We start from the raw sequence: 20889 nt of genomic DNA on the forward strand, positions 1-20889 counted from the left end.
ACAACAGTAGTAGCGAAGCTTCAATGTACTGAAAACTTTCTATGCGTCAGGTACTTTGATAGGTGGTTTACATACACTTACTCTCTAAACAACCCTAAAGTCAATATTACTCTCTCCATTTACAGATAGAAAAAAATAAAAATAAAAACAGAGGTTTAAAAAAAGTTTTAAGCAAATGACTTGCCCTAGGTCACATAGCCATTATAATATGTTGGCACTGGGATTTAAACCTAAATCTGTCTGGCTCCAAAGCCCATTCTTTTAATTAGTACACATTCTACCTCCCCAAAAGATCAAAATGTAATTCTGAAAAAAGATAGCATAGTTACTGAATACTGCAAAGACCTCTGAACTAAGAATCCTAACATACGGTTTCAGGATCTGACTGACATTATTTAATGTCACCTTATACCTGTTTTTCAGCTCTCTGAGCCTAAGTTTACTCAGCTGTAAAACAGAAATACAACCCTCACCTAACTGAGCATATTGAACATGGCTAAGACTTCTGATTTCCCCCTAATATTCTTTCTTCTCTTCTTCCTTTGACAAGAGCCCTAGTCACGAGCATGGGAGAACACGTGGGCAGCTAGCTAGAGATGTTCCACAGAGCCACCTGCAGTGTAGCCACATGACTAATTATGGCCAATGGAGTGCAAGTAGAGGTGATAACAGCTCTGTGTCACGTATTCCTCCCCTTCTCCCCTCCCACAGGTTGGGAAAAGGACATTGGTCCATTTCTAACCATGTGGACAAAGATAATAAGACAAAAGGAACCTGGGAACCTGTGTGACCTACTGGCTGGGGCTGCTAGATTTAGCAATGAAGATACAAGATGCTCAGTTAGATTTAAACTTTGGATAAACAATCATTTTTTAGTATAATTATATTCTAAATATCACATGGGACATGGTTATGAGATATATTTGTACTAGTCACAAATATTACATGAGACACAGTTATACTAGAAGAGTAATTAACTGTTCATCTGCAAGTCAAATTCAACTGGGTGTCAATCTGTATTTTATCTAGTGAGCCTATTTGTGGCAATTGAGCTACTCTTCTTCAAAAATCCATCTGGGTGATTTTGTAAGAGAGAAATAAACTTCCATTTACTTGAGCCACTGTATTTTGGGGGACACTTTGTTAAAACAGCTGTACCTAGCAGCTTAATCCATACACACATATATACATATACTGAGCAATAAAATAAATCAGGTATTGTGAGAAGCATAACTGTTTGAGTACCTGTGATATACATTTTTTAACTTATCAAAATATGTTCCCCACCAGTGAGGATTTTTATTATTGCCAATTTTAAGAGCTATTGGTAGGACACTGCAGAGAAAGAATAGAGGGAGGATTTAACACTGAATATTTAGATCCTGGGTAAAAGTTCTTCTATGATTGCTATTTTCTATCAAACTTTAGTTTGAAAACAAGCTTACTCTGTATTCTTGGACTATAAGGATCTTCTATTTTGAAAGCAGGATCTAAAGCACGAAATATTACCTAAAAATAGATAGAAGAGTAATTGGTATTTTTGCAATGATCAAAAACTAGTTTTGCAAGTAGAATGTAATACAAAAAAGCAAACAAACCTCTCCTTCTGTTGATGGTTCAATGTCAGAATATCGGGAATCACAAATTATATCATCGACTTTCTTCATGGGGCCGGTTGAAATGCCTGGAAAGGAGCTCTCACAGTCATAAGCAAAGTATCTGTACACACCCCACGTTTTCCCAAAGTCAGATGATCGTTCTATCAGCATAGCAGCTGGACGGAATGTCTAAAAACAGGGTAGAAAAGGTTCATTTGATGTTTTTTTTATTTGCAATAGGTTTTTAAAAAAATCTCCGATGAAAATATCACTCAACTGCCTGCATGCAGTTGGCATTTCAGACTGTAGTTGGATTTCAAACACTATAAGCTCTTCCATGGAGGCTCTTCTTGCAAGGAAAGTGTGTAGCCTCTTAAACTGTACTTTCTTCCACCCTCCCAAAGATTAGTAACTGTTTCTCTTTAGAAGTTGATTATAAACAGGGCTTAATAACAGACAAGTTTTTGTATAGTAACCAGGCACATGATCTGATTGTTTAGTTTGAGTGCTGCTTCTCTTAATTGTTAATTTAATTATTCAATAGATGTGTAGCAAATGCTACTCAATACCACATATATGCTATAGATAGTCCAATGAGCTATCAATATGGGTATACATCATTTACACGCAATATGTCAAACACCATAGTAAAGTCACATGTGGTGTGCTTTGGGAAAACAAGAAGAAGGTATTACTAACTCAGGAATCTGGGGAATTTCACTCCTAGCTATATACCCAAAAGGACTGAAAATAGACTGGGACCGATATTTGTACATGAACGTCCATATCAGCATTATTCACAACAGCCAAAAAAGAGAAACCATTCAAATGTCCATCAACAAATGACTGGATAAATAAAAACTATATACATGCAATGAAATGCTATTTAGCCATAAAAACGAATGACATTCTGGTATTTTCAACATATGACCCTTGAAAACATTACAGTAAGTGAAATAAGCCAGGCACAAAAGGACAAATATTGTATGATTCCACTTGTATAAAATGTCTGAAACAGGCAACTACACAGAGACAGACAGTAGATTTTAGGTTGTCAGGGTTGCGGGGAGGGGTCAATAAGGAGTTGCTGTTTAATGGGTACAGAGTTTCTATTTGGGATGATAAAAAAAGTTCTGGATATAGTGGTGACAGTAACACAATGTTGTAAATATACCTAATGCCACTGAACACTTAAAAAAGGGTTAAAAAGGCAAAGTTTGTGTTATGTATATTTTACCACACACAGAGCTAGGGAATGCTTCAGAGAAAAGGTGGCATCAAACTAAATCTTAAACGGGTAACTGGGTGTTTCCAAGGCAGAGCAGAGGCAGCTGCAGGTGGCAGAAGAGGTTGGTTGGGGCAGAGGAGGAAGGAATTTGTCTGCTGTGCTATGGGGTTTTCTTCATCTTTATGCAATGAAAGGGAAACACAAAGATTTAACTGGACAAAATGAAACGAAGCAACAGAAAAAAGATGAAGGGCTTAATTCAATCTTTACAGTTTGAATACATACAGATAAAGGGTTGGAATTGACCTCTCTGAAAATTTATTGGAAGTAAAATATATTGAATTAGATTTCAGTGGAAAGGGAGGGAGAGGAAAGAAACACAGACACCTGAGGCTGGGTCGCTGGGAGGGCTGTGCTACTAATAACAAAGACAGATAAGAGATGTGAAGGCATCTGGTTCTGGACTAAAGACATGTCAGGCATCCATATGGTGACGCCCACTAGACAATTAAAAACAGTGGGCCGGCATACGGCTGTAAGAATGGAGCCTGAAACATGGATTTGGCAATCACTGTATACTTAAAATATTTGAAACCTCCAAACATAATTTCCCCCCAAAAAGCAATGGACAAGATAAAACAGAGCCAAAGTCGGTGCTGCAGGAAAATGCATCAACAAAGGGCTAGACAAGGAAGGAAACAGAATGGTGCCCAGAACTTTAACTACATTATTTCACTTAACCTCTCTTGTTATGTGTTGAACTATACCCTCCCAAAATTCTTATGTTGAAGATTTAACCCTCAGTACCTCTGACCATGACTGTATTTGAAGGTAGGGTCTCTAAAGGGGTAATTAAAGTGAAATGAGGTCATTATAGTGGGCCCCAATCCATTGTGACTGGTGTCCTTATAAGAAGAAATTAGGGTACAGACATGTACAGAGGGAAGACCATGTGAAGACAGAAAGAAAAGATAGTTATCTACAAGTGAAGGAAAGAAAAGACCGTAGAAGGAAAGAACTTTGCTGATACCTTGAGCTCAGACTATTGATTAAGTCACCCAGTCTGTGGTACTTTGAACACCAGCCCTAGGGACAGCCTCACAACACGTTTGTTTTGACGGATGAGGAAATCAAGGCTGAGAGACACGAACTGACTTGCTAGCTACCTGCAGAGATTAGATTCAAATCCCAGACCGGCTAATGGTATAATAGAAGACTGAAAAATAGATTTCAGAGAAAGAATACAAGACAAAAATCCTGGCAACTAAGGCAGGGCAGAGATTTAGGGAGGTGTTGTAAACAGGGTCAACTGGAAATAAGAGATGAAGCAGAATGAGCACGAAAAGTAGGCAAATGCTTCAACACCGATGAACAGGGTAAAGTGGAAGCCAGACTGCAGTGAAGATCAAGAATGTTAAGCAGACCCAGCAAATGGAACCTGAACAAAGACACTTCTGAATTAAAACTAGTGCTTGACAGATGACAACTAAAGGTGTAAATGTACATCCCCAGGCCTCCTCTTGTCTCTCTTAATAATCCTGATGGTCTTTTCCACTGATAAAAGGAGACAAAGGTACAGAAATGGAAGGTCACATTTTGACAGATTCTTTGACTTACTCAATAACTAGTTGCTCAGGTTCCATTTTTTTTTTTTTTTTTTTTTACCAATTCAGGAATATAAAAAATGATACTCAATTAGAATTTTAAAGTAAGGGGGGAAAACCCAGTAGCTAACTGAGCCAGGGAAAACTCCCCATGAGAACAGCTCCTGGGTGGCAGTATCTGGGGGGAGACTAGCCCAATGTCTGTGTCTCAGGGGAGCAGAGAGGAAAAGCCTTATAGCCAGTCCTGGCTATGCTTCCTTTTCCCTCCTTTCTGGAAATTTCTAAGTTCCAAGGGACCACTGACAGCTTATCCAATTTCCTGTGGAATTAAGAAGCTGCTGGAAATGAGAGCAACACATTTTACCTACAAAATGGAAGACTTTCCACACTCTTTGCTTAGTCACCAACCTTTTCAGGCCTCACAGTGCTGCAGAGTTGCTCTCAATTTATGCTAAATAAAAGAGCTGTGGGTTTGGAAACATCTGGCCATATACAAAAACATACTATGTATATGCCGAATGAAGTTTGCCAGCCTAAGAAAATGCAACCCGCTTAGCAATCAGCCATGCCCACGGCAAACACAAATAAGAATGACATGTATTCTTCACGCTCATCCCCTTCCTATCCTCACTATTGTGGTAGCCATCCTCACCCTCCTAGTCACTCAGCTTAGACATCCAAGTAATCTTTAATTCATCCCTGTCCTTACCCTTTCTCTACTGCTCTGCTTCTAATCTTTCTCTAATTCATGGTTTAACCTTTGATTCTAAGGCGCCCAACTGACTTTCTTAGAAATCAGGCTCCACCTCTTGGAGATGGTTCTCAGGGGCAGCAGTAGCCGGGTGCCAGGGGATACGTGTGATCTAAAGAGTCTTCCTGCAATGCTTCCAAGACATCCGGGCTGCAGGAGGCGCTCACTATCTGAGGATCCTCTGCGTCAATACCAGCCCTCTCCTAAGTCAGCCCTTTTTAAACACTGACCTCAACAAGAGTTGTCCCAGGCCCTCCTTTGCATTTCTGCTTGACTCCCTCCCTGAAATACAGGTCTCATTTCCTGTCAGTTGCTCTCAATTTCCTAAAAAGCTCCCACTCCTCAGAGAGGAGTCAAGGTCCTTCTGTCATCTTACTTCCCTTCCTCCCCTCACTACCCTAAGCTCAAGGTAAATCCACATTGTTCCTGCTGAAGGAACCCTGCCAGAGCGGTCCCAAAGCTGTGCTCTCAGACTGTTTCCTCTGCCCAGAACAGCTTTACTTCGATCTCTTCCCACTGAACTCCTGCTCACTCTTCCTGGCACAGGTCAAGGGCAGTCCCAAGCCTCTCCCCAGGAAGCTTTCTTGTGTATCCCAGGCTAAAGTTAGTCTCCCACTCCTTCCTGCTAATGTACATTACCTGAACTTCTGTTGTAGCAGTTAGCACACTCAGTCGTTTATGATGAGTTATTTACAAGTATGTTTCTTTCCTAGAAAACTGGAAGCTCCAGGAGGGCAGTAATTCCACTATCTTTAAAATATCCCATAAAGTGCCCTGGCTGGTGTGGCTCAGTGGATTGAGTGCTGGCCTGTGAACCAAAAGGTTGCTGGTTTGAATACCAGTCACGGTACATGCCTGGGTTGGGGGCCAGGTCCCCAGTTAGGGATGTACAAGAGGCAACCACATATTGATGTTTCTTTCTCTCTCTCTCTCTGTCTCCCTCCTTTCCCTCTCTAAAAATAAATAAAACTTTTCTTTTAAAAAAAACAATCCTTCCTCTTTTAAAATATAAAATAAAATAAAATAAAATAAAATAAAATAAAATATCCCATAAAGCCTGGAGCAGTTCCTTACAAACAGAAGATGGTTGGACTCATTCATGCACTTACTCGTATCTCAGTAAATATTTACAGAGCAATTCTGGGCCAAGCACCAGCATATATAAAAATGATCACATTCCCTCTATAGGCTGGGGTAGCAAGATTACCCCTATTCCCAAAGCAGAGGGGTATGTCACACAACCCTATAATGTAGGTGTTACTGCTGTTCCCACTTTCCCAAGGGGGAAGCCAAAACTCTGGCCACACACGCCACTAAGGAGCAGATGCAGATTCACACCCAACTCTGTCCAACCCCACAGAGGCTTTTTGCACATGAACTAGAACCTAAAGATGAGTTCTGTCTCATAAAGTATGACAGCTTGTACCCATTCTTCACAGGTCAGTTAAATCACCACCTCCTCCATCTGATCTGCATTTCTGCGCTGAACTCCATCTCTGGCCCATTGTACTCACTTGAATGAGTTTCAACTACAGAATATGTGGTCAAAGGACTTTTGGATATAAAGGAACTCAGAGCTACCCATGTATGTAAACAGATACCCTTTCCTAAGTAAAAGATAGGACCATAAACGTTAATAAAGATAACTGAGTATATTCAGGTGTCACATAACATGAAGGCAATATCCTCACACGTAGCTGAGTTTTAATTCTAACTGCCAGGTTGACTGTATGATAAATGAAGGGCCAAGGAGTAAGTGAGGAAGGTATTTAGTGGAAGCCTTCCCCACCCTCTCAGTATCAAGTGTCACTGTGTAAACCTTCCTCCCCAAGCCCAACATCCCTCGAAGTCACATTCTGACCTCCACACCCCCGCCCCCACCGCCCCGTGCCCGCGGCCTCCCCGGCTTCAGTAGCAGATACAAATGAGACTTTCATGGCTACCTGCCCACATGGTAAATCTACCCTGGCACCTTTTCCTAACTTGAGAGGGTATAGATAAGGCCCTCAACTCCAACTGAAAACTATTCGCAAGTGATTTTAATCTGAGAAGTAATAAGTAAATTATGGGTTTTGTGTGCACCAAAATGTACTCTAAGCCATGTGAAGTCTGTCATTTCCAGGCAGCTGCTTGAGAAGAAACAAAGGGACTTTATACAGAGACATTCCCTCATCCTGGAGTCATTTTACATCTCAAAAAGAAAAAGGATGAGAAAAATCCACATTTAAGAAGGCATACACATTTCTTAAGGAACTGTAAAACTCTTCCCACAAATTTTGCAAAAGCTTGGAAGCTAAAGACAATACATTTCCTTTTCAGTTACGAAACTCAGCATTAAATCATCAGCACAAGTGATCAGGGATTTACTCTCCAGATGTTTTGTTGTGGTTTGGGAGAGTCAGAGCTGCCTCTCTCCATGGGGAAATAACGAGATACCTAATTAGAAGTTTACAGTTGAATTACCTTAGAATAGTGGCTTTCTCTACTTATTGCCATGAAGATAGAGTATTTGTTAAGCATAGTTATTCATGCCCATGTTTAAAAAACTGCCCAATTATCCCAATTGATGGCAACAATAATATTTAAGTTCCCATTTAGGTCAATTCACAACAGACATCTGTTTTGAAAGGGGGATTACAGGGAGTTCTCACATGTCCCTTGCGAGAAAGTTATGGATTCCTTACCTTGAAGGTCATAATGAGATGAGTAAAATGAAATTCTGCTTCCAAATCCAGTTGGATGGTTACATTTTCCACTCCTATAGGGGTTTTTTTAAAATAAAAAAGGAAACAGTAAGGTAAACAGGAACATCTGTGAACAGTTGAGACTATTAAGTTATCATTATGCTCCTCATAGAAATCCTCTGTGCCTGAGGAGGCAGATAAGATGACAAAAAACCCCTGTCCTGATTTAGGTGGTAAAGCACAAATCGGAAGGATCCTTCAGTCTTCCACAAATCCTTCTGGAGCTCAGCGTGTTGAATCTGCTCAGTGGAATAAGACATCTGGCAGAATGCCTCTTGCTGTGTCAAGGACATCTTTACTTAGGCAACACTGAAACATCTTCCCATCCCTGGAAGCCAAGAGGCTCTCCGCGGGAAAGGAGAGGGGCACTTCCTGAGCACGGCAGGGGCTCGGCTTGCAGTCTAAAGCACAGGACACAATCCTCCTTCAGGAGAAACACAGATACTCCTTTTTTTTTTTTCTATGTAGCAGCAAGGAAAATAAGTAAGAATTATACTCCAATATAAAAGAACCCAGCCCCGATGGGGAAGGCTTTGGATGCATTTCCACAACTGAAAAACGATGCCAAAGAGACAAAGCCTTGGTCTAATAAACAAACTAGCCCAGATAAATACTAACATCTCCTTTTTAGGGAAAGCCTGAACAAACAAATGAGCCTTTGCACCGTGTCCCGAGGGTACATCAGACCGACAGTAACACACAGAAAGGCCACCGGAATTCCAGAGAGGGACATCTCTGCCCCAATCCCTTGGGCCCTGCCTGTTTGGCAAAGGAGACCTTCCACCTTCCTGCGCTTCAGAGAAGTTTTAGGGCCCACCTTCCAGAGCAAAGGGAGCTTCAAATGCAGTAAGACATGAATGGGTCAGAATGAATCATGTCACCAGCTGGTGTACTTTCAGGAAATCAGTTGGACTTTTGAGATAAACTCTCCAGCCGGGAAACTACCAAGTCAATTGGGGGAGGGGAGAGTAGTCACTGGAACGGATATGAGCTAGTTGGAATGTTAAAGAAAAACATTATAATCATCCTAACTTTAAATTATTAAAAAGAACCATATTATAAACCTGTTCTGGACATTTCTTTCCATGTGAAATGCTAGCCATGCAACCATACGTCTCTCCTCTCGCAGGCTTTTAAAAATGTGAAATATTTGTTCAAAATGAAGAGATAATGAAATAATGTAAAGTACAAACAAGACTAGTACCATTTCTGCAACATAAGACCACGTGTTGCAACATGTGGCCCAAAAGCACATTCCACTTTAGATTTATAACCTAATAAAGCACTACAGTTTGTTGTTTTTTTTTTAATATGGGAAGAAAAATCCATGGATAAGAAACAAGACCATTCTTCCACAGTATATCTGATTTCTGTCAGACCTAGGAATAGATCATCATGAAGGGTAAGTTAAAAGTAGCTAACATGCCAAGCCGGACAAAACACACAGAAAATAGATAAAATCACATTTACAAAAAAGTCCTTAATCGTGAACTATCACTATCAGACAACAGAGAAATGACAGGCGACAGTAATCATCGGTCTGACTTTCTAAAGACCAAGTTCCATCAGCTTCCTGTCATCTAATCTTGTGTCAAGAGTGACCGAAATCAAGCCCTCTCATTGAAAAACCCTTCCTTCTGCCATTTGGCCTCTCTAGCCACACAAATTAAAAGTTGTAGAAAACTTTCACTGATGTACCCCACAACAACCTCTTCTTTAGAACTATAACACATGATGAACTATTTTACTGCCCATCATCTAAAATGGGGACAGTCTTTATTTTAATGCTGAGGCATCCTTCCTCCCTTTCTGTTTCACTCGAAGAACGTGAGCAGTCAGGAAATGCTCCTCTACTATTTGTTATAAGCTCTAGGCTATCTCAGAAGTCCTCTGTGATTCAGGTGCAGATTTACAGAAACTTCTCTTTCACATTGATCTATCAATCAAAATATCCTCCTATAAGAATAAATAGGCTCTAACGGATACATGCTTTCTGAGGACCAGTTTATCTCAATCAAGCTGGTAGCCAGGGGAGTCTCCAGGTCAACTAGTGAACAATTCAACCCTCCTCAGAAACCAGCAGTCTTCTAAAAAACGTGTGGGATTTTATAGTCAATGACAAGGAAATCTATTAAGGGAGTTCTTTACAGAATGATGAACAACTGCAAGCATCCCAAAACATCTCAGGTATAGGGCGTATGATAATGAGATCTAGCAGTGCCCATGCTCGCTATGGCCAGGCTTAGGTTCCCTTCTGAGAGCCCTTACTCATTTTCTTTTTTAAATCTAATGATACCTGGTTAATTAACAAACACAATAACTCTACCTTTATTCCCCAAAGCTCAGCATTCAAGTTTGAAATATATGCAAAAGTAATTTTGGCTTAGTTTCGCAGCAACAGTAACATTATATTTGATGAATTTATTAAACCAAAATCCAAAAGGCAAACAAGAAACAAAAGATCAAATTTACACGCTCACTGGGGAAACTGCCTTGGGGTCATACGCATGCTGACTGAGTTTTTGAAAAATCACATCGAGTACTTACTCATTGTACGATTAATTTTTCTTTAGATAGAAGGAAGGAGGTGGTCGTGGTGGGGGCTGATTCTGCCCTTTCATTTGGGATTGATCCAAATGAGAGATGCTATATTTTCGTGAAAGAATAAGGGCCTGAGATAGCATGGGGCCTTCCCACGCCCTCCTCAGCACCTACACACACTCCCCAAAGGCCCCCCTCAGGATGAGGACTAGGAATTACTTTGGTCTAGCATGAAAGACTCCTTTCTTATAGGGAATGCATGCTCAGGAAGAAGGATCAGATTTTACTGAGAGAAGTTAGTGCTTCAGGCAGTAAATCTGTCAAAGGCCACGATCACAGGACAGAGAAACCATAATTACAAACACCCAGGAGTCTGTCAACCCCTTCCCAGGGACCAATCACACTCCTCAAACTTGTTCCCACATGAACCACATACCATTTTCAGATTGCCACCAAATCTTAAGGCGGTTTGGAGCGAATGTAGTGACCACATTTTCAATGAGATGACTGTCAGGATTGAGGGTCTCATGATAGGGATCTTGTGAATTGCATATGAAGCATTTTTTGTCCTCCTGAAAGCAAAGTTACTCTCATGAGTCTAGGAAACAATCACTCTCTCACACACACCCTCCACAATGAAAATCAGGCCCGCGATACCAAAATCAAAACTGCTTGCTTCAAGGAAAACGGATGTGCGACAATTACTTAAATAACATACCACATGCCTTTCACTTTAATTTACATTCTCCTGATAATTTCCTCCTCTCTTGAAATTCAAGGTCAAAAGTAAAAGAAGGCATTGTATACACCAGCTATTAATTTAATCAAAATGAAATTTCTAGGCTTAAGCCTTAATCTCAAAAAATAGCTAGAGAAACTTACTCTTCCAGTAAAAGGCAGAAGAGGTATTTGAGAATTTTTGCTGACATAAAGCAAACTGAAAATGAAAGGGAAAAAACCCAATTCATTTGGCCTGATTTTCTAAAACCTACCTAAGGCAGAAACCAGTATTAGGCAGATGTATTTAAGAAGCTTTGGGAAGTACAGAACAAGATTTCTTCACTTCCACTCTGCCCAAGCTGTGAGCCAGCCTGGTGGTGGCCTGCAGACTACAAACTTCTCAGGCTCTCTGGGGAAGGGGGCGCCAGGCTGTCCTGCTGTGCTGGGGGCGCTGTAAACTGCGACCAGCCCGAAGAGCACCAAAGTGCACCTGAGCCGGGACCAGGGACTGCTTTAGGTTTTCGAGGGTCTTTTAACTGCTCTCTTGTCACTTTCCTTTTTCCTACAATGCAGGCCACAGCCACCCTGGCAGGTGGGTCAGGAGAGTTCCAAGAAAACTTTGTATTCCAGCATGGCAAATCATAAATAGCATGACTAAACAGTTTTTTTCCACATGGAGCTCTGCTTTCTACCTAAGTTTTCTGAAATGCAGATTATCTTTAAGTCCGAAAATGATACTGAGACTGAAACCTAGAGACCCACAAACATTTTACAAAAAAACATTTAAGCAAAGGTGGTATTCTGATGAGGACAGTATCAACTGACTGTACTTTTACAAGTCTATTTATTTATCACCTTGCTCCCAAAAGGATTTAGAACGTGGCAAGATGTACTAATGAAAATATGGAGACCAGAAGTCAGGGATGCAGTGGAACCCTGAACAAAACACAGAAGTTTGCTGACACATTTTTTACACCCACTAAATGCCTGAGAAAAGTGCATGCCCAGCCTCTTTCTTTAGGATCTGATATCTGTGGAGAGCACTCCACAATTTCTTGGCTAATCGCCTAAACCAGAGAGTCTGGTTCTACTTGCTTTTAACACTAATAGTCCAATGCTCATTCTGGTCAAAACTGGTTTCAGAATTGGGAGATTCGGTTACAGGATGGCCTGGCCTCTGAGGTAAATGTTAGCATAACATTTTAAGTAAAATGTATATGCTAATATTAGAAAAGGTAACATCTACTGCCTTCATTAACTTGTCAAGGACACTAATACTGAAGAACAATTACCAGAACTTACAAAAAGTTTAATTATAGCTTCCCTTTTAATCAGGAGGAAACAGTCTAGACATCTCTGCATAAATCTGGAAGCAAATGAGTGGAATCCACTTTACCACATTCCTTTGGTTTAATTTATCAGGTCTGCAGAATGAGCTCCCCTTCTGCGTTTTAAAAGTGACTGTTTTAAGGAATCTGCTATGTAAACCATACCACAATCTGTCCTACTCCCCAAGGTCAGGTATACAGGTGGGTGGAGTAACCAAAATTAGACCGATTGGCTTGAAACTTGCCCCACCTTTGAGATTAACACCTGCTTGCCTGAGAGGCCAGAGATACCAGTCTCCTTTTTAAAAATCAAGAAAAGGTATTCTCATTCTGGGTAGTTTCCACTTTGTCTTCTTTTAGAATGTGTTAACTTTGTAAAAATGTGACTTTTGAAATCTAAAATCTGATTCTACCTTTAGAAGCAGAAAACACCTTGAAATTTCAGTTAGGTCCTCATCTATCAGGGTACCATGGCAACCAGGTCATTTTGAAAAAGAGCGCATCTGATCCTGGTATCTAATAAAGGTGGGTGGGAGAACGGCACCAAACGAGGTGAGAGAAATAGGTCCGATGATTGGAGTGACCTTACAAAGTGTCTGTCAGTGCTGAAATACCCTTTATCCAAGTGCAAGATTTGAAAAAAAAAAAAATCCAAGATCACTACTCTTTATTTACAAAGAGAGGAAAGGAAAGGAAAGGAAAGGAAAAAGGAAAAAGGAAAAAGGAAAGGCGGGAAAAGAAAAGGATAAACCATTTTTACACATATTTCCAAAGGGGAGAGATTCAGCGCGCGTGCGCGCGTAAGCACACACGCCTTGGGGAGACCCTGGAGCCCGCGGGTCGGAGCCAGCTGGTTAGGGCAGGCAGCAGGGGCCAGGTCTGTCTGCAGCCCTGTCTTTCCAGACTGTGCCGGCAACAGTGACCACAGGAAACGTTTGGCGGATGCAACTGTGCAAACTGAGATGGGGGTAAAAGGGTGGGTTACCAGCCTAATCCCGGGCCTCCCTGGCTGCCGGGCTTCCTATCTGCATAGGTGGCAGGAAGCGAAATCCCCTGGGGCAGTCCCTTTGGTCTGGACTGAAGGAGGTGCGCGTAGAGCGTCCAGTTGAGCTCTCTGCGCTCACCTGGAGGTGGCTAACGATGCAGTAAGGTTCCGGCTTGTGCAGCCCGCACGTCGAAGTCACGGAGAGCCTCTGCGCTCGGCCGATGAGAAGGTCGCCGGTGGCTGGGTAGCAGCTGCCTTCAGCACAGCCGTAGCTGAACTCCGGTTCTTGAGCGCGCACTCGAACCCGGAACACCACTGCGGAAGGGGCAGACGGGGGTGGGGGGTGGAGAATGGGGGATTGGGAGCAGGAAGCGAGCCCGAGCAAAAGGAGCAAGTACGGGCCGTGAATAGCGTAGCGTAGAAGAAAGCAGAATGCACAGAAAAGAGTCACAATGGAGAGAGTAAGTGAGGAAAAGGCGGGGAAGGCAAGGTCGTAGAGAGGAGGAATCGGAAAGAAACACAGACAAGATCCGAGGCTTATCCATCAGCCGAGGACGTCGTGCTCACCCTAGTCTGCCCCGGGGGAGCAGCTCCGGGCACAAATGACCGATAAGCAGACCCGCCACTTCGACGTGACGGACCTGGGTGTAATGAAGCAAGCAGCCAAAAGCCGCACATCTGCGCTGGAGTGTTTATGTGAACCCGCGTGCACGTGGCAGCCCGTGCATCTTCGCCGTGAATGCGAATGCGTGTGCGCGCGGAAATCTGTGATCGTGGGGGCACAGGAGAGTGTGTGCATATGTGTGCACGCGCAAAGATCCCCGGAAGCGGGGGCGAGGTGGCGGGCTCGCGGGGTAGTCCGCTTCCCAAGCAAGGGGCGAGCGGAGAATTCCTGAGGCTCTGAAGCTGCTTCAACCCTTCGCCATTCCAGGGCAGCTCTGGGTCCAGCTGTTTCTGGCGCCATCCGGGGGCAGACAGCACTAGTTAATTAAAGCCACATGGCCCCAATCTGTTCCCAGGACGAAGCCCGCGCTCAGCTCGGCACTTTCCTGGGAAATGGGCTCCCGGGGCCCTCCGCGGCGACCCCTGCCACCCCAGAGAGCCCCAGCAGGAATGGACAGAATATGTAAAGTCCCGAACAGCGGCAGCGGGAGCCGGAGCTCTGGGCACAGAGCTCGGGGTCCGCGGGTACGCGATGATCCTCGCGCGCCGTCTTCAGCGGCCACCGAAGGCGCTCGAGTTTAATCCCAGGGCAAATTTCCACTCCAGTCCCTCTCCCGTTCCCCAGGAGTCCTCGAAGGTGGGTGAAATGGCTTTGGGGTTTTCTTCCCCCCACATCCAAGCCCACCCCTTCCCCCACCGTTTCCTCGGAATTACCTAAGACACTGAAAGCGAACACCTGGAGCAGCCCCATGTCCAGTCCCTGCAGGCGAGGGGACACAGCAGAGGAGCGATCACCGAGCCGCCTGCCCCGTTTTCCCGTGTTCCTTTATGGAGCGGTGGAGTGGGGAGAAAAAGACAAATGTTCAGAGAGAGAGGCAAGGGGCCCTTCCATTTCCTGCCGCTCCCACGGAAACGGGGGGTGGGAGGGTGGGGAGGGGGGAAATCGCGCAGCCACTTTGTTCAGCTCACCCGACGATGCGAGCGCTCTCCCAGCGGCCGGCAGCCGAAGCCAAAGAAGGGAATTAAAAAGTTTAGCCTTGGGAGGAACCGAAGGAGGCGCCTCCGCTCATGCGCATTTGGAGAGCCAGCGGAGGGGGAGGGCGGCGGGAGGCCACAACTTGGCCTGGAGGGGCGCTTTTGTTTTAAGGACGCGCCTGCCGTAGCTGCAGGGTTTTGGCTCTTCCAGGTCCCCGCAAGGGGCTACGGGGCTGCCACCCGGTGTGTGTCCCCAGTGGTGTGCAGGGGGCGGGCCGCGCACGGACTGGTCTCGGAGGTGGGTGTTCAGATCGCCGGGTTAGGAACGAGGCTGGTCGGGACCTCCCGCGCTCTCGTGCAATTTACATTTGTAAGGAATGAGTCAGGAAAAGGTGCCCTACGCTGCTAACTCTTGCACTTAAGCACTCGGGGAAGGCGGGTTAAACCTTTACAAAGGGTCGACACGTCAGGCTAGCTCCTGAGAAACGTGCCGTCTGGCAACTGTACGGCTGAGCCTGGGCTAGGCGGGACATCTGCGTCTTCGTACCCGAGAATAAAACTGCTCCTCACTACGCTTCCTTTACGCACACATATTCAGTACCTGCCCAAGTGGCCATAGCATTAAATTGCCCATCTGATTCTGTTTTTAAAAATATACTTCTTACCTAAATTTAGATGATGGCTCTAATTCAGTTAATTCCTCGATCGACACTTGTTAAGTGACGCCTTTTCCCATCTCTAACCATAACACGGTTGATTCAGCCACGAAGCTGGAGGTCTCTTCATGAGACGCACTTCCCCACAAACTTAACTAAGCATCACGTTGGCAATGCTAGAGAGAAACTCCATAGCACTTATCAAAATAATGAGGTCGGGGAGAGGGCCTCTAACTAGGGTCTCAAAGCGACACTGGTCTGGTTAAATAAAACGTAAATGTAAACTCACCAATCTCTAGGGGGTTGGAGAGCGAAGAGAGGCAGGTGGCAGGACTCTTGTCTCCCATTCCGTGAATTAGCCCAGTTCCGCTGCCTTAGCAACGGATGGAGTCAAGGCTTTAGCTTTCTCGAGTCCTGCTCGGGGCAAAAGTGCCTGGAATGAGGGAAGTATAGCTAGTTGTTAATCCAAGTCAGGAGATTTCGCTTGTTTTCTGATTAATCACCCCAGGGAGAAGGGGTAAGTAAGTAGCCAGTTGGTCAGTTTTTAACTTAGCTGTAATAAAATAGGGCTTAGGAAACTTTAATCAGTAGACCATAGAGTAAACTACTTTATGAGTTTATAAATATGCTTTCCGCTGAGAGGGCAGGAGCCTCAGGTCTTGGTGATGCATTAATTATTCACCAAATCAGCACTTACGCTGCTGCAGCCTCCAACGTGCTCAGGACCCCAGGTGCTGGCTGGGCAGCCCTGAGAACGCTGAGGAAGCAGGTGCTGTCTGAAGGTTTAATGTTGCCATGCAGGGTCTTCAGGGTTAATTAAAAGAAAAGTATTAAAAGACAAATCTCTTTTACCCTTCTCAGGTTTCTAATATCTTGGGCCAGAGTTACTTATTAAAGTTTTTCATCCATACAAATTGCAAGCATTGTTCAGTTGCCCCTCTTTCCGGAGACTGGCCTCTGCTCTCACAGCAGCTCAGGCCTCTGGGCTACAGGGCAGCTCTGCCTGTCCCTGGTCAGTGTCCTCTCCAAAGGGCGAAAAATGTCTCACCTTCAACGCTCTTCTAAAGCCCCCCTGCTGTCCAGACCACCTCACTCAGTAGTAAACCTAACACTACTAAGAAAATTAGAGGCTTGTTGTTGGGTTGGGGTTTTTTTATGTTTTTGTTTGTTTTTTTTTGCATGGGTATGTGCAGAGGGGAGCATGTATAACACTCACTCACCTTCTGCCCACTCCATCTATGAATTTATCTCTCTTCATTGCCGCCTTTATCTTCTGTGCTTATGTCCTGGAAGTGTGTGCCCTCTTCTTACCTGCTAAGAGCAGTGCTCTCACACACAAATATGCTCCATTTCCCCATCTTAAGGGGAAAAACCCCACAAAACCTGCCTTGATTCTACACACCTTCTACCTTCCTCCTTTCCTCCCTTTGCCTTCATAGCCCACGTGCTTGAAAGCATAGTCTGCAGGGACTGTTTCCTCCTGCTTTTTCCTCTTTCCTAATATCATGATGTCCAGCTTGACCAGTAGTCTCACTAACTACCACTGACCCTCTAGTCACTAAATGCAATGGGTGTTGTCCTCTTGGATCTCTTTGTGACATATATTTTACAGGATCGCTGCCTCCCTCTTGAGACCCCTTTTTCCTTGGCTTCCAGGACACAATTCACACAGGACTCTGACTCCTTCTCTTCCATTAATTTTTCCCTTCTTTGATCCCCCAAATTTTAGTGTTCCCATGGGTTTCTTCTCCAGCTTCTTTTCCCTCTATGCGCTTCTTCCACATCCAGGATCTCCACTACTTTGGCCTGGTACTGCCACATCTCTAACTCTAGCTTGTACCTGTCTTAGAATTTACGTTCAATTTCTAACAGCCTACTGAATATCCCTACTTTGATGACCCATAGGGCATGTGTTATAAAACGGAACTCATTTCTTCATTCACTGCTTGTGGAACAAAATATGTTCTTCTGTTTCCGATTTTAATTACTGGCACTGTGATCCACCCCTTAGGCTCAAGACAGAAACCTGGAAATAGAAATGGCTATAGGATTTGTAGGGTCCAATGCAAAGTGAAATTGAGCATATGGGGACCCTTGTTCAAAAGTTAATGATTTCAAGATGGTGGCAGTAGAGCATTAAACCAAGGCTGGGGCTCTTCTTGGGGGCGGCGGGCTAGGAGACGGCACAGATCAAAGCTGAAGCCAGCCCAGCTTTGTGTTTCCGGGAATCATGCCTGACATTCCCTCTGCTTTACTAGCAACTAGTCACCATGCCTCTGTCGCTCCAATCTCATTGCCTTAGTTTTGTCTCTCCTTGTGTCCCAGTGCCCACAGGAGCCCCCTGGCTGGTGTTCCCACTTCCAAATTCTTCCCTTCTCCAGTCTAATCCTTCATAACATTGCCAGGAGGATTTTTCAGAAGCACAACTTTTGATCACGTTGCTCCCTTGTCCAAAACCTCTCAATGGCTTCCCTCTGCCCCTGAGAGCTTCTTGAACTTCTCTATACATGACATACTTTTTTTTCAATATTTAAGTTTTTTAATTAGATTTTATTTATTTATTTGTATTGACTTTATTGAGGTGTCATTGGTTAATAAAATTATATGTTTCAGGTATTCAATGCTACAATACATCATCTGTATATTATATTGTATGTATACCAAGTCGAGTCTCCCTGCGTCAACATTTATCCCCCCTTTACCTGCTCCTACGTCCCCCTACCCCCTCCTTCTGGCAGTCACCACACTGTTGGCTGTGTCCATGAGTCTTTTTTTCCCCTTCACTTAATCCTCTCACTGGTCTCCCCCAGCCCCCAACTCCCTCCCCTGTGACAGCCGTCCATCTGTTCTCTGTGTCCATGTGTCTGTCTCCACTTCATTAGTTTATTTTGTTCATTAGAATGCACATACATTACATACTTTTTATACCTTCTTCTTTTTCTTTCTGCTACACAGACTCTCCTTCACTTCATCAACATAGTGAAACAACGCGTCTTTGAAGCCTCCACTTAAGCGTGACTTTCTCTCCCTCCCGCTTTCCACCCCAACCCCTTCTACTGGCACCTTGTAAAAGCCTGTTAGAGCATGAATGACATCATGTTGTAACCATTTGTTTATTTTCTTATCTCCCCTGGTTGACAGTGGGACACATGGGGCACATGGTAGGTGCTCAATAAATGTTTCTTGAATGAAAGTAAATGAATACTAGTCTCCATATTTTAAAAACTTTCTTAATTGTCCACTTTCTACCCAACATGATTTTCTAGTCAAGGAGAAAAAGAAATCAACAGACTTGAGTTCATTTTAGGAATACTCCCAAATTTCACTCATGAACGAAGCCTTCCTTTCATAGGGAGTTGTATTTCATACAAAGATATTACAAATTTAGGAAGAATGGATCACTTTCATGAGTGAGGTCCATCAAGGCTTTATTCCTGCTGACGTGACTCTCTCATCCCTACTTGGACTTGTTTTGAACCACCTGCTTCAATATAAGGAGTCTTTACTGGAGAGTTCTATAGAATTTTGAATGGCAGATGGGATTGCAAGTTGTTGGCTGCTCCTTGGCAAAGGATGTGTGACAGTAACCTCCCTGAGGCATTTATTATCTTGTTTGGGGAAAAGAACAAACAAAGAACTGCTTTCAAGGTCACCTGCACGCAGTCTTAGAATACCACTTATGCACCTCATTTTAAACACTGATTGACAGTGAAACAAGGATGTGACATTCTAGACTTTGAACTTCAGGTCCTAAAACCTGCCTATTTATTTAACATAATTATCATGAAAAATAATAGATTTTTGCTCTTTTGAAATAGGTTTAAATGTACTTTGGGAGTTCAGAATTGATTTAGTAAAGTAAGTTCAATGATCAGTAGAATTTAGAACACATGCCACACTGCACTTTCCACATACCTCTTTTATAACATATAGGGCAGTAATTTGTAATTTTGTGTTAAATGTTCTTGCCTCCTAGAGATTTTTGAAGGCAATGATTGTATTTTATTGGAATTTGTATTTCCATCAAGTGGCAGAGTTTCTGGTATATTGTATATACTCAATACCTACTTGTTGGATGAATAACTGAAACTGAATAACCCTTCCTTATAACTGTTATGGGAGCACATTGGGTCTTTACCATCACTCTCTGTAACATGGAAATCAGGCAGAGAGTCATAGCATTTCAGTCTCGGACCATACAATAGGAACTAGTATTGTATTGCATTGACATCCCTACCTAAGGTAAAGGCACCGAGTTTTTTTTGAGGGGACTAATCTTTTCACATTGTCAACCCTCATACTCAGATGCTGCTAACACCTCCAAGGGCTCCAGGCCAATCGGTGCATTTCCATCTCCCTCTTCCCAGCAATTGGTTCAGGGATGGGTATGCAATTTAGCTGTTTCAGTTAGGTGACTTCTGGGACTTTTGTGGGAATTACTGGGATTTTCATGTGAGAAAAGAAAATCTTCCTTTCCTCCTTGACTTCAAGTTGCATGGATGTCAGCCTGGAACTGGTGGTGGCTGCTTGAGACTGAGGCCAACACAGACAATAACAGAAGTGAGGGAGGCAAGAAGGCAGATCCCGAAGGACCACCTTGGTATATCTTTATTTAGCTATGCCTGAAGCAAGCCTACTGAATCTTAGCCAATTAATTTCTCTTGGTATGTACCATGAGAGACTTACAAACCTTTGTGTTTTTTTTTTGCCTGCAATTTGGGAGGGTTTTTGGTGGGGGAATGGCAGAAGGTTTTGTTGTTGTTGTTGTTATTTTTTGCTTTCAACTGCACCATAAACAGTTTATCCAGGCTATACTGCCAGTTTATCCTGGCTGATTCAGGCAGATCTTTATCAACACCATCTTAAAATGGTCATCTGCCTATTCTTAAATATCTCAAAAGGAGTATCACAAATAAAAGTATACCAAAATCTGTATTTTAGTGTTTTAAGACAGTCACTAAAATAGATGTGAGAAGGCCTCATCCACGTCCTTCCCAGGTCCTCTGTGAGGCTATGCACGCAGGCCATTTCACCTCCCCAAAAGGTGGCAAGACGCTACTTAGACTCAAAGATGCCAAGGTGGAACTGTAGATTCA

The 20889-nt window shown here is 43.4% G+C and overlaps 1 protein-coding gene across 1 annotated transcript in view; it reads right to left on the minus strand.

Annotated features, from left to right (window-relative positions):
* Window positions 1-15182, minus strand: part of LAMB1 (laminin subunit beta 1) — a 73892-nt gene extending 58710 nt beyond the window's left edge. Inside the window, exons 1-7 of the mRNA XM_054564251.1 lie at window positions 15132-15182; window positions 14877-14986; window positions 13639-13814; window positions 10903-11038; window positions 7866-7939; window positions 1599-1787; window positions 1446-1509 (exon numbers count right to left, since the gene is read on the minus strand). Coding sequence (XP_054420226.1) covers window positions 1446-1509; window positions 1599-1787; window positions 7866-7939; window positions 10903-11038; window positions 13639-13814; window positions 14877-14913 — 676 coding nt within the window. The 5' untranslated portion in view covers window positions 14914-14986; window positions 15132-15182. The remainder of the gene's footprint in view (window positions 1-1445; window positions 1510-1598; window positions 1788-7865; window positions 7940-10902; window positions 11039-13638; window positions 13815-14876; window positions 14987-15131) is intronic.
* Window positions 15183-20889: the final 5707 nt, after the last annotated feature.

The sequence above is a fragment of the Pteronotus mesoamericanus genome, unplaced genomic scaffold (assembly GCF_021234165.1).
Source record: "Pteronotus mesoamericanus isolate MK-2021 breed Mesoamerican mustached bat unplaced genomic scaffold, CSHL_Meso_final scaffold_85, whole genome shotgun sequence".
NCBI lineage: Eukaryota > Metazoa > Chordata > Mammalia > Chiroptera > Mormoopidae > Pteronotus > Pteronotus mesoamericanus.